Raw genomic sequence first — 14,005 nt, forward strand, 5'->3', positions numbered from 1 at the left:
GGACGTTTTCCCCACTTTTGTCCATTTGCTTAGTTGCATGTTCACAGGAGAAACGACATGTGCAGCTTGCGTTTACAGCCACTAGGTGGCGGCAGACGGCCACTCACCTCCTGAACGTTGTTTTTGGAGAACACCTCTGGGAAGCGCAGCGCTCTCACCTCCGTCAGCGTCTGGAAGAAAAGGATGTAAACACCTGTGAGCGGAGCTGTGCCAGTGGCTCATCAGGCCCTTTGTTACCGAGACAAAAGACGCCCCGCTCCATCGCACACACACACACACACACAAGGGCAAATAAACTGTACCCTTTAAAAACCACAATAATGATGCTTCCTGATTATGTTACAGTTTGCCAAACAGAGTTTTCAGACAAAACAGAATAATTACCAGAATAAAAGAACAGACAGAAAAATAAACTGCCTCATTAGGAAGTCTCTCTCTCTCTCTCTCTCTCTCTCTCTCTCTCTCTCAGCTTAAACAAATAGCAGCAGTGGGGATTCTATTGGGATCATAGGATTTAAACAACCACTACAGTTTGGGAAATTATCTCCACATTTTAATTGCTTCCTTATATTTAATAGCTCAGTTTGGGTAAAAATTGCTGACGAAACATGAATTTATTTTAAACCGCGTCTGTAAAATCGTGCTTTTGTTTGATACCTTTGTTTTGGCTTTGCTTTCATAGCCTTTTGTCTTCAGTGATGTTTTCTGTCTTTAATGCTTTACAAACCAATTTGCTACTGTGTATTATACAGGAAAATCATTACAAAAACAAATAAAGTCTAAATTGACTATAATAATCAAGTTCTCGGCAGTTAAAAAAGCCAAATTAAGGGGTAATTTAGTGCCGTATTACAACCCCCTCTGGGGAATTGAATAAAAGGAGGGAGAAAATGAAGACATGATGTTGTGCCTGTGTGTGTTGTTGCTGACTCACCCTCACTCTCTCCATCTGGGTCCTGAAGGAGTTCAGCAGCTCAAACAGGATCAGACCCAGAGAGTAAATGTCCACTTTGTGAGAGTACGAGTTTCCAGAGAGCTGCCAGGACAAACAAGGCACAGATGGAGTTAGAGAGTCACCGTTTTAGAAGTAGAAGACCACCCTACTAACTCATGTTAGTATGGAATCAGAGCTTATCATAGTTTCACTAAATGTTTATTGTTCTGGTGAAAACATTTCTGCTAAAGAATCATTTTGAGTAACCCGCCTGCTCACCTGCTCTGGGCTCATGTAGAGCTTGGTGCCGACCTGGCCCGTGTGTCGGGTCAGCAGCGGTGCGGGCGTCAGGGCGCTCGGCTCGTCCTCGTCCTCCTCCTGGTCCATGGCCGTCACCAGGCCGAAGTCTCCCACCTTCACCACGTCGTCCATCGTGAAGAAGATGTTGGAGGGCTGGAGGACCAGAGGAGACGGGTCGTTAAAGACATGAAGGCAGAGAGCGTTACTTATCAGCTATCAGCGAATATTCCACTTCATATACAAATCAGGAGGTAACTTTATCTAACTGTGTGTGTGTGTGTGTGTGTGTGTGTGTGTGTGTGTGTGTGTGTGTGTGTGTGTGTGTGTGTGTGTGTGTGTGTGTGTGTGTGTGTGTGTGTGTGTGTGTGTGTGTGTTCACCTTGAGGTCCCTGTGCATGAGCCCCTTGCTGTGCAGGAAGTCGACGGCCTCTGCGATCTGGAGGAAGATGTCCAGACACTGGTTGTGCTCCCTCTGCTCCGGGAGGCAGCGCTGAGCCATCCAGTCCTTCAGGTTCTCCTTCCGACAGAGCTGCATCTGGATGTACAGGTACACCTGGAGACAGGAGGGGGAGGTTCCAATACATTACATTACATTACATTACATTACAGTCATTTAGCAGACGCTTTTATCCAAAGCGACTTACAATAAGTGTATTCAACATAGGTATTCAAGAGAACTACTAGTCCCCAGAAGTCATAAGTGCATCTCCTTTCTTAAACAAGCATCTAAGAGCATAAACCAGAGCAAAAGTACAGAAACAAACTAATACGCAATACAATAAGTGCTAAGAGAAGGCTCAGGGTAGTACTTCTTGAAGAGGTGATTTAGGTCTGACACTAGAAAAAAAGGTAATCTCAAGTGTCAGTAGTCAATCATTCAAAAATATGAAATGGCTCTGGCTTTGTTTTACGTTAACATCCATTTACTGTAAATATATTTTTCCCCCAAAATAATAGATGGCGTCATTGTGAGCCAAAAGTTATAAATACAATAAAACTATTAAAAATACAAATTAGTTGGTTTTAATTATGAATATTCTTATGATGTCAGTGTTGTTAAATTAGAAAAACAGCAGCTGTCCACACCAGCAGTTATCAAAATGTATCTTTAAAATTGGGAAAAATCCTTCTCTAGAGACCAACAATACAACATTTTGTAACTTGTAAACCTGTGCCTGTAACAACACATGTGCAAGGACAACATTAAGGATTCATATTGATAATAAAAGGCCAGTCATAACCCAACAATAAGTATGTGACATCAGGTAATAACAGCTGACCGAGTGAGTGATGACTGACCTTGGGAGAAGGCTGGGCTCGCTGGGTTTGAGGAGTTGGGGGGATAGCCAGGGTAAGTGAGGTTGGCCGGGGGGAGAGGAAGAGGAGGGCGGGACGGACTCCTGTTGTCTGGTGCGTGAGGAAGACGAGCTGTTCTTCTCCGTCGTGGAGCTCGGACTGGCTGCGCCGGAGGCCGAGGCCGAGGCCGAGTCCGTGTCCGCGTCAGCATCTCGGTCGCAGCCCGAGTCCTCGAACACGATGTCAAAGGAAGAGGAGGTGCAGTCGCTGGGGCCGCGTGGGGGACACAGCTCAAAGGAGTGGGGGGTGTCCGAGACATCAGGGTCGGCCTGGCTGTCCGGCTCGGACATCAGGCTGTCGTGGCCCAGCATCGGGTGGAAGGACAGGTCTCCAAAGCCTACGGCACTGCCGGCGCTGCTGGAGAGAAGGGCCCGCGTATCCACAGAGGCCTCCAGGACGTCTCCTCCGGGCCCGGAGACCGGTGACACCGAGCTGGACACTGGGACTTTGACTGACAGCGCCTCCATGTGGTCGAGGAAGCTCATTGGCCAGTCGGTGGTACTGAGGGAGGAAAGGAGGGTTGTTACTGTCAGGTTTTACTACAATCTAATAACGGCTATAACAACTTATCATTTGAGATAGCTGGGAAAATGCGCAGGATAATTGTCATGATAAAACTGCTTGCAAAATATACTCAGTAAACAAACCGAATAAACAGGACATGTCCAGTTCAGGGTGCAACCACATCAGCAGTTCATTTTCTTTGGTATTTACTCAGTATTTAGTAACATTTACTGTGTACCACATGGGTGCTTCAAAAGAGGAAGAGGATAAGAATTTGTATCTCTTCCTAGTTATCTGGTGCGTCTTTTAGCTCTAATCTGCCCAACTCAAACAACAGGTTAAAGACACCAGACTTTAAAAAGGGACAGTTTGAGGTAATTATCCATAGTCAGTGTTTTACTTACACTAGTTAAAGTCAGCATGCAACCAGTTCAGAGAAACAGACAGGAGGGTAGATAGGGAAGCAAAGCAATGTCCTGCAGCAAAAGGTATTTTTGACACACAAAATAAATAAAAATCTATATCCGTTAAAGTGTACGCTAAATTTAGAATATTTCCACTGCTTTACCTTGCCTTCAGAGAGCCCTTTCCTATTGCAAACTGAAGCCGTTATCTGCAGGACTCCTAACTTTGCTCACGTGCTTTGAACTCTCGTCTGTTTCTCCAAACTGTGAGCGTGTCGGCCGCCATCTCCTGATTACGGACGAGTACCTCATACGACAACGCTTCAAAAACTCCCAAACTATTCCTTTAAGTTAACTGACCCCAAAACATGCTTGTGTGATTATGCATGAAATTAATCTTATCATCCCCTGGCATTTAAACATCTGTCCTAATCAACCAGTGAAGTGAGCCGAGTGATGTAAAGTCTGTGGGGTAATAAATGTCAGATGTGCCATAATTCCTCCTGAGGGGAGAAATACATCTCTTTGCATGGAAGCCGCCCCTGGACAACAGACCCCATGTCAGATCTCCTGGACATATTTGACCTGCTGAGCTGTGCAGGGTTTACAAGTTTATAAAGACCCTGACTAACCTGCCGTCTTTCAGCCACCTCTGGTCCATCTCCTCTTGCCAGCCCTCGGGGGGGCTCTCCTGCCAGGCGTTGAAGTAGCGGATAATCCCCGGGTGCTCCAGCTTGGCCAGGGCCTTCACCTCTCGCATCACCTTCTCGCGGGCCAGCTCTCTGTGAGACGTAGAACTGAGCGTTAGGGTTTGATTCACATCCAGGACTACAAATTCTACTTTTGGGTCCCGAATTTTCAGGATTTCAAGACACAAATCCTTCGAATTCCTACTAAGACTTTGGTGTTTATAAGAATCTTTTTAAAACAGCTTTCTACCAAAAGAAAAAGATTGAGGCATTGTTATACACTATCAGACTGTGATGACATTCATATGAGCCCGGTCTGGATGCACCAAAAGCTCGATAAAGCATTTCAGCAAAAAACATTGGCCCTAAAAATATAATTGTGTTCGATATCCGTGGCGTGATGTACCAGTAAACAACAACGTCTGAAATAAAAATACACACAGAGCTGCTGTAGTTGAACACTACATTGACCATGCTTGTCAGTATAAATATAAATACATGTCTATTATTTGCACCAGACTGTCATTTTTGCCTCTGTGTGCTTTTTGTGCGTTTAGACAAGTAGGCTGCAGCTTACATTATTCAGTCCAACAGCTTTAAAGAGACAAAGAAAGAGCGGGGGGGGAGTCTGTGTGTGACTGTGTTTGAGGCGCTACCTGTTGGGCAGACGGATTCTTTTGATGGCGTAGTTGCAGTCGTCCACTTTGTTGCGGGCTTCAAACACAACGCCGAACCCCCCGCGGCCGAGGCACTGCACCGGCTCAAAGTCAGTCAGGTACCTGGGGAGAAGACACTGTGGTTGTCATTTTGTAAAAGAAGAATCACTCTGACCTCAACAGTGTTATCTCCTACTTCTATGACAAAATGTCAAAGACCTGGGATCAGTCAATGCTCTGTGGCAAAATAGGCTTATTAAGCGATAAAAGCTGATTACGGGGGAAGGAATGAATACCAGCCAAATCCCTGGAAAGGCTGGCTGTGGCTGCTGAGCTGGCAGGTGACCAACTAACAGCTAAACAGTGTCAGGGATTTAAACTAAAGGCGTGCTGACAGAGAAACACCTGGCTGTCACTTGGCTACGACAGACTCTACTTAGAGTGACCATGCTGAAAAACAGATAATAAACTTACAAAGTTTGGAAAAATTGTAACATTATATTGAATTTCTTTACAATTTAGTTGCAATTTTAGGATAAAACATTTTTTTTATTTTAAAATGTATTTATCTTTTATACTGTATTGTTTTTTTCATATACAGTTGTCAGAGTGCTTTAACAATATTTTAAGTAAACATAGCTCTACTGCAAGTCGTATTTCTACCATCTAGTGAAGCTTTATAAAGAATAATTTGTAACATCTGTCAATCGACATAGACAGATGTAAATAAAAGCATTTTGTCACAGTGATATAACATCAAACTCTTCACTATTGTCTACATCAGTGGTTCTGCAACAGAAGGATGCCTTGAGGATAAATCAAATCATTGTTCATTTATTGTACGTTTTTCATAATGTTTCAACATATCTACAGTACCAGTCAAAAGTTTGGACACACCTTCTCATTCAACTACTTTGAAGAATCTAAAATATAAAACATATTCTGGTTTGTTGAGCATTTGTTTGTTTACCACATAATTCATATGTGTTCCTTCATAGTTTGGATGTCTTCAATATTAATCTACAATGTAGAAAGAAATAATAAAAAAAATAAAGAAAAACCATTGAATGAGAAGGTGTGTCCAAACTTTTGACTGGTACTGTATATATATATAATTTTTTTTCTGCGACGGCCTTTAAGTTAAGGGTTAAATGTATTCTTTTTTTACTGTCTGAGAACCCGTATTTTGTATCTATGTATAATGTTATCATGTTTAAATGTATAAAAATGAAGAGACCAAAAAAAAAAAAAAAAATCTTTGTTTTGTTGCATTTTTCAAACATTTAAAAACAGAAGAAAATAAGAAACAAATATAAACATAAGCATCCGTGTGCATATATGCTTTTTATATATTGGGAGTTGCTTGGCTCGGTCCGGGACCCAGTGCTCTACACCCTGACCAAGCATCCCATCTCAAGTTCCTCTGGGGATTGAACGCTGTCTTATTAGGAAATGTGTCAGCACATGTGATTCAGGCTTTGGTTCCTGATCTCTATCTGCCTCCCAATGATCCTGACTCACGCCTGCCTCAGCTGCTGCAGCAGCCACCAGATTTATTTAGGGGAACTTCTTTGGCGAAAACAATTTGCATGGTTTGCAGCTGCAGCTTTAATGGAAAAGGGAGGGGTGGGGTGTCATTTTGGGATGGATCAAAAGAAGAGAATGTGCAAATGGTGACAGCAGGAAAAAAAAAAAAAGCAGTTTAATCAGATTGTTTCTTTCTTTTAAGGGAGGGAAGAGCTGTTTTATTCAGCTTAAGAATGTAAACATGCAAACTGCATCGATCAGAAGACAGGAGGTCAGTGACAGCCCATAAATTATGGCTACTGATCATATTTGGGATGTCTAAAATAACATTAAAAAATAACTTGTGACAATGTGCTGACGGAGATGTAAAGTGACACTGCGACCCTGTGGCAGATGCTGCTGGGTAGGGTGGGGTCTGCGGGGGACAAGGTCATTTTCATTTGATGGCAAACAGCTGAGTTATCCAATCATGCACTACTACGACTCGTATCTCCCATCTCTGCCTTGTCCTATCAAGGCAGGCTGGAAGACCAGTGGTCACCATGGTAACAGTGCCAAATCTGTAGCTACACCTTGAAAGAGTGAGACTGGCGTTGGAACTTTCAAGCGTGAGGATAAGGATTCCCAGCAGAGTAGCAGTGTTTTGTCAAGTTCTCCTGAGTCATGATAAAAATAAAAATCAATCATTTACACATGTGTTCTGCCTCAGAGGCACAGTGTGTGTTAAAAAAAATGATGTACCTGGACACATATTCGCTGGAACGGGTCTCCATGGCAACCGGCTCTTTGGATTCCACAACCTCAAGGTCAAACTTGCAGTCCGTCTGGCACTGTGTCTCTGACTCCTTCCGTTGCTTTGAGGGACAGAATGAGGACAACAGAGACATGTAAACAAATAAAGGTTCACTTCTGTGGCATGCTGGGTATTTTTTTCAAGGCAAAAAAGGACCGGAAATGTATTGAACCTCTGCTTTGACTTTCTATGATATTCCTATGAATAGTAATGCACTTATGTTAATGGAAGTTGTTGACCTCTTTCTATCTTGCTTTAGAAATACAGAAATGAGTCATTACTACTCATAATTTCCATGATTAGTTGTAAATGTACAAAAAAAAAACTTGGATATTCTCTGAAATAATAAAGTCAGACATTTACAAGAAAAAAAGGATGTTTGTTTTTGTCAGGCAACCACATCGCTTCACTTTGCAGGGTTTGATAAACTTCATCATTGCTCATTCAGTTTAGTTTAGTCGTTTTCTTCTGAAGAGGTTCGAAGTTCAGATGCTGATGACAACATGGTGATTCTTGTTGCTCAATCTGACGAGGTCATCCAATGAAGACATAATACACGGCTGGTGGCAGCAGCTGTTGTGTGGATGAGGTTGAGCCAACCTTGCAAAATTAAACAATGTGGTTCCTCGGAAAAAGGTTTTTAAATCACAAATTCACAATTTTGATCTCAGCGAGTTTGCAGTTTAGTTTTTTGTTAAATGTATTACTTTAATCTTGGAAATTCTCTTTTCTCTGAATATTACACCTCAATTTGTCGTTGTTCATTACGGTGTCAATCCTAATTCAAACTTTTTTTTATCATCCGAATTAAAACCTGCACATCCATGGACATGGATTTGACAATACATTTTGTTCAGAGACATTCTGAGGAAATATCTCTCTGATGATGAATAACTTGTGAAGGCTGTTTTTGTACTGGGTGCGCTCTGGTTTCAGAAGCTGCTCACAGTGTCTAACATTAACATTACATGATAAGAATAACCACCAGCAGTCACTGTCAGGATGTTTCTTTTCTTGCTGCAGGCTCTGTCTGTGGTCTTACCCTCACGTAGGCCACCGGGGCGGGAGGGTGGAAGAACTTGCGGACGATGTAGGTGGTGGCGGCGATGCAGAAGACGATGGTGCCGAGGATCTCCTTCCACCAGGGCAGCAGCAGCACCGGGTCCTTTCTCCTGCGACCCTCAGCCCCCGCCTCGTTTCCCTTTATCAGGCTGACGGCACTGTTCCGTTTCTCCCGGTAACGCTTGTAGGGGAAGTAGTAACCGTTGTCTACGGAGAAGAAAAAAGCAGAAAACAATCCGTTAGTTTATTTTCATTTAGTCCGTCTCAGCCAAGTCACTTTTCTTTGCTGCACACTGTATGTACAGAAGATTTGACCGTGGTCTTTTAAGTCTTTATGCTCAGTATCGACCCCTTACCGTATGGATACTGAAGGATGGACAGGGCTCCGTTGCTGTATTCTTCATGGGAGAACTTGTCATTATTCAGACACTTGTCGAATTCATCAGAACCGACCAGGGCTGGTGTCCGAGACGGGGAATCTGTGTCAAGGACAAGATGAATAAGTTCTTTGATCTCTGTAGAAGAGAGATGGATCAAAAGAGTCGGAGTAACAATCACAAGATAAATCATACAGTAATGGGAATGAGGACAAAGCTCTGAGCAACAGGGAACAAACCCAGAAGGCTACTAATTAATTGTAATATTTCTTGAAAACAAGATACAGTATCCCTCTGTGTTTAAAGCTTGTTATTGAAGCAGGTGTTTGGTGATGAGACAAAGGAGGTGTGGACTTACGGACTAGCGGCTTCCACTTGACTGTTGGTAGAGGAATTATGTCCTTGATCGGTCCGATAGCTTTGGAAGGGAACTTTTCGCTGATCCTCACTGAGGACTGGAGGTAGAGCTGTCCCTGGTACATTCCTGATAGAACCAAGTGTAAAGACATTTATTTACTGGTAGCTCAAATACAACTGTAGAGGGTTTGTGTAGAAAACAAAAAAGGCACAGAAATTGCAAATAACACAGCGTCACATTATGAATGAAAACAAGCATGCGGTGTGAGCATCTGTGTTTATTTACCAAGGTAAACACTGGACTCCTCTGCTCCTCTGGCCTTACGGGAATCGTCGTCCTCGTCCTCCTCATCAGTCTCTGACTGGTTGCTGTAGGCGTTGTCGTCGAACAGGGCGATGGGCGTGACTTTGCCCCCGCCCACCAGCCAAGCCGAAGCGATGGGTGTGCAGAACTACACAACACGAACGAATTAGCTCAACGTAATTCAATGAAATAAACGTCTGCAAACATGCTCAGTATAAATGCCACGAAATGACTCTCTACCTGGCGTTCCCAGACCAGCTGTCCATCCGGCGCCGCACTGAAGGCCATGACCTTCCAATCGGGAACAGACACTTTGATGACGAGGTCCAGGATCTGGTTCTGCTTGTTCTCCGCCTGCCCTCTCTCTTTCGGTTCGTCAGCGATGATACGCTGACTCTCCCTCCAGGCGTCGCCGTTCGCCATCTCCCCCTCCAGGAAGTTCATGCCGGACTGCGTCTCGGTGAGGAGCTTCAGCTCAAAGTTCCCGACACTGAAGTTCCACCTAGAATCAAGGTTAAGATAATACACGCTTGTCAGGGGTTAAACTTATGATATAAAATAGATGATTGCTGATAATAATTTTGTTATCTTGAATATAAACAATGTGAACAAAAGCAATATATATTTAACATAACATTAACAGATGGTAGAATATTGAAAAAAAAGAATGTATAGATCATAATACTTATTGTTCAAAGAGCAAATTGGTGTGAAACATAAGAAAGAAGATTAAATCTGTTCCATTAAAATGATGTGATCAGTGCGTTAAAGCCAACAGATCAAAACAAAAGACGTGCTAATTTTAATTCCAAGTGACGGACAAAGTTTATCTGACTTTATCTAAAACCACAGACTGAAAGCCAATCAAACGCCACACAAGCTACAGTAGCTGTCCCATGATTCAAAGTGACTGACTGACAATGACAGGTTGATTGATCGATTGAATAAAACTCACTTCTCCATCCCTGATCGCGGCCTGATGGCTCGCACCGTCTTCTGGGTCCTCTGCAGCAGGAGCACGTCTTCGGCCTCCAGCTCCTCGTCCCCCCAGCGGCTGCAGCCCACCGCAGAGCAGATGTACCGAAGCTGAGGCAAACAACAAAAAAAAAAAGGGGGTTATCATACCGTTTTAAAAATATCATCTAATTCAAAATGTACCAACACAGTGTAAGCTTTAATCGAAGGAGTTTCTCTGACCTTGCCGCTAAAGGCCCCCAGGCCATAGGTAGTGAGAGATTTGCCCCCGACCAGGACAGTGTCCTCCCCGATCCGGTAAGACGAATCCAGCAGGGACTCCACACTGAAAGGCACTGCCTCCATACTCTCCCGGTCCCGGTTCCACTGGAACAAGGCACCGTCCAGGGAAGGGATGACCATCTTATTGCCAAACACCTGCAGGAACAAACACAAGTTGATGTTATTGAGTTGGAAAAGCAGATATCGCAACAGAAGAGAAGGTAGGGGGTTTGGTCATTTCTCGTTGAACAAAAAAAAGAAAATGAAGTTGTATTCAAAGATTCTTTAAGATTTTTCATCTTGGTTGTTACAAAACAAGTGGATTCTCATTGGATTAGCTCCTACTGAATCTGACGGTTTACAGAGTAGCTAGATTTTACAGATAGTCCTCATTTCCTATTCGTTATTAATTTGAAGAGGCAAATCTTCTGCTTGAAAAGCATTTAGCCTATTGTCATGAAATATTCTGGTCCATAAACAGAGATATCATATTGTGTCTTCTGATACTTCATTTTACTAGCTTAATATGCCACACTAACACACTCACTTTATTTTCTGTAAATTGATATTAGATTGCTCGTAGCTTATCCATGCTAATGTTATTTTATCTCCACGTCTTGTTAGCTGACAACGGGCTTAAACGCATAGTGTTGTAGGACCTTGTGCTCTGCCAAGATGACGATGCTGTCCCACAACTGGACTCCCCTTTCTGAAGTTTTCTGAACAAGCGCGTACCACACAGAACAGTATGTGAGGTATTGTTGCCATGGCTGCAGAAACTACAATATTTCACTACGACACTGGGTCACTGTGTATACGTTCACGATGCAATTCAGATTTATTGCTCAGATCCGATGTTTTTGTTTGGCTGTTGGCATTATTTTTTCAAACTTGGCCAATATCAGTGTACGTAGTTAAAGTCACATGGACATCAGTGTCTAAGAGATTGTCTAAACGCAATCTAAGAAATCTGCTGAACATCACCGTCCTTGGTTAAAGAATTGTCTGATGCATTGACTCTTCAAGCACATCAACATTACATTACATTACACTACAGTCATTTAGCAGACTCTTTTATCCAAAGCGACTTACAATCAGTAGTATATAACATATCATTCACCCATTCACACACTGATGACAGGCTACCATCAAGGTGCCACCATCAGACTCTAACTAACATTCATCATCCACACCGATGGCAAGCCCAAGGACACATCGACTGCCGAAGCCGGGTATCGAACCACCGACCCTCTGATTGGAGTACTACCTTGCTCTCCACTACACCACAGCCGCCCCATCAACGCTCCTGGGTTATCTTTAACAGTTCGAAATGTCGTTCTTTTTTTTTCTTTTCTTTTTTTTTTTTAGCTCGGACAGACAATCGTTCAAACACAAAAACACTTTGCCCACACAGACAACACTGGCCTACACACATCCGCCCACACCGCAGCAGCATTGGCCCCCGCATACTTGGACTCGATCCACCGGCTTGGTGGGACCATTACACAACTAAGAGCCTAAGTAATTAACCTGGATCTTTTTTAAAGTGTGTGTGGCCGTGGAGAATGTGAGTGTGTGTGTGTGTGTGTGTGTGTGTGTGTGTGTGTGTGTGTGTGTGTGTGTGTGTGTGTGTGTGTGTGTGTGTGTGTGTGTGTGTGTGTGTGTGTTAGGTGCTCACTCACTGTAGGGGGCCAGCGAGGATGACATCATTGCAAAAACCGGAGCTTTAATCCAGATTTAACCTCCACAGCTTTAGCTCGTCAGTGGGTGTTAGACTATTGTTTTCCTCACTTTACTCATTAATATACAAAGACATCAAGAATCTGGATGTTCAAGTGGTGACTCATACTTTTCAACAAGCTGTTCAGTGACATAACGGCAGTGTTTGACCCAATTAGAGATTCCCCGTCTTGTTAATGGACACTTCCTAAAGGGATAAATACATCAAGTGCCAACACGTTGACACCAGCAAATCATATTAAAGTCTTTAAAAAAAAAAAAAAAAAAAAAAAAGTCTGAGTCGTTGCTTTCTGTTGTATTAAAACATTCCAGGATGGAGAAACGTGTGGCAGGATGATTTACAAGAGAGCAGAGGTGATGTCATCTTTCTAGAGGGAGGAGGCGGTTTGGAGACAAGAGGAGGATAAATTTAGCAAGTGAAAGGAGGAGGGGTTATGAATATGACCATCACATCACACCATGCTGGTATGGCCGAGGGGGGTGCAAAGAGGGTTTAGAGCAGAGGGGAACTTCTCAGAGCGGTGGATGAGTCACCCTGCTCCTGATGCTTTAATCCCTGAGTCTGATCCAGCAGAGTGTTCCAACCACCAGGATCACGTCTCTCTGCTGCCAGTCTAACCATCTCTTCTTTGACCACAGAGCTTTTATACAGTCATGGAACCACTCCTATCATGTGGCCTACAAAACTCTCAGATCAGCAAATTGCGAAACAGAGGAAAAAAACAAACAGAAGTTGTCAAAAGTGACGTCAATGATGAGAGATGTTAAGCAATATGAGAGGAGCCAAACTGTTCAAACCCCCTCTCCTAGCTTTGTTCGGGTCATTAACGTTAATGCTTTTTGGGCAAGTCGGCTGTCAATCTACTTGCCCAAAGTAAAGTTTTACTTGCCTTTTATACAAATTGTATAATTTAAAGTTGATTGTCACATTTAATCTTTATTGAAGTAAATTAATCAAAACACATAGAGTTGATATTCCTTTGTTTTGTCCGTGTTCCTCTCAAACTTGCAGAAAACTGCGCCCAACTAAACTCCTGTTTCCGGGTTAATCAACACGCTCACTTGCGCTTCAGCTCATAAAATGTGTCTTTATCCTTTATCCAGCCATTTTCTTGCGAGTGCCAGATCTGTACCATAAATGTGCAACTCTCAACAGAGATGAGAAAGAAGCGTGATGACTCAGTCCTGAGATATTTCCATCATCAGGTCAGGGAAAAACAATGTGTTTAAATTTTGAAGTTTTAAGTGAGTAGCTCCGTCATTATCATCGTGTTGTTTTGATGAGGGGAAATTCCTTCAATCCAGCTCACAGTGTCATAAATTTGAAGACTTTTGGCATCAGACCTGCAGAATATTATCTGAGATGTTATTACTTTTTGTGAATTTACTCACCTATTTTTAGATTACCCATGCCATTAAGCTTATAGAAATATTGCAAGCAATTGCTTAGAAACTGTATTTCATTAAAATGGAAATTTGGTAATTATTCCAAATTTGTATATGTAAAGCATTACAGAAAGAGACACGTTTTGAGGAAGAGATTAAGATCTTGATTTAATGAAAAACAAAAACAAACATCAAAGCAAATTAAAGGTATTCTTTGATGAGCGGTGTATAAATTATGATCAACGGCCCACCCCTTCCCATGTTTTTTAATGTGGTTATCTTCTCTGTTTGTACATGAATGGTCTTTGTTTTTGTTTTTTTGGTTTTTTTCTTGTGTTAGATTTCACATTTTTGCTACATCTTGAAAACAGAAAGAAAAC

General features: G+C 42.6%; 1 protein-coding gene across 1 annotated transcript in view; it reads right to left on the reverse strand.

The window, feature by feature from the left end:
• The window catches only part of eif2ak3 (eukaryotic translation initiation factor 2-alpha kinase 3), a 33,944-nt gene that overhangs the window by 2,084 nt on the left and 17,855 nt on the right, over positions 1-14,005 (reverse strand). Inside the window, 16 exon segments of the mRNA XM_054613317.1 lie at positions 108-170; positions 935-1,036; positions 1,214-1,387; positions 1,614-1,787; positions 2,534-2,604; positions 2,607-3,091; positions 4,131-4,280; positions 4,844-4,966; positions 7,112-7,224; positions 8,206-8,432; positions 8,582-8,704; positions 8,961-9,086; positions 9,246-9,411; positions 9,504-9,765; positions 10,219-10,349; positions 10,461-10,655. Coding sequence (XP_054469292.1) covers positions 108-170; positions 935-1,036; positions 1,214-1,387; positions 1,614-1,787; positions 2,534-2,604; positions 2,607-3,091; positions 4,131-4,280; positions 4,844-4,966; positions 7,112-7,224; positions 8,206-8,432; positions 8,582-8,704; positions 8,961-9,086; positions 9,246-9,411; positions 9,504-9,765; positions 10,219-10,349; positions 10,461-10,655 — 2,685 coding nt within the window.

The sequence above is a fragment of the Anoplopoma fimbria genome, chromosome 15 (genome assembly GCF_027596085.1).
Source record: "Anoplopoma fimbria isolate UVic2021 breed Golden Eagle Sablefish chromosome 15, Afim_UVic_2022, whole genome shotgun sequence".
Taxonomy (NCBI): domain Eukaryota; kingdom Metazoa; phylum Chordata; class Actinopteri; order Perciformes; family Anoplopomatidae; genus Anoplopoma; species Anoplopoma fimbria.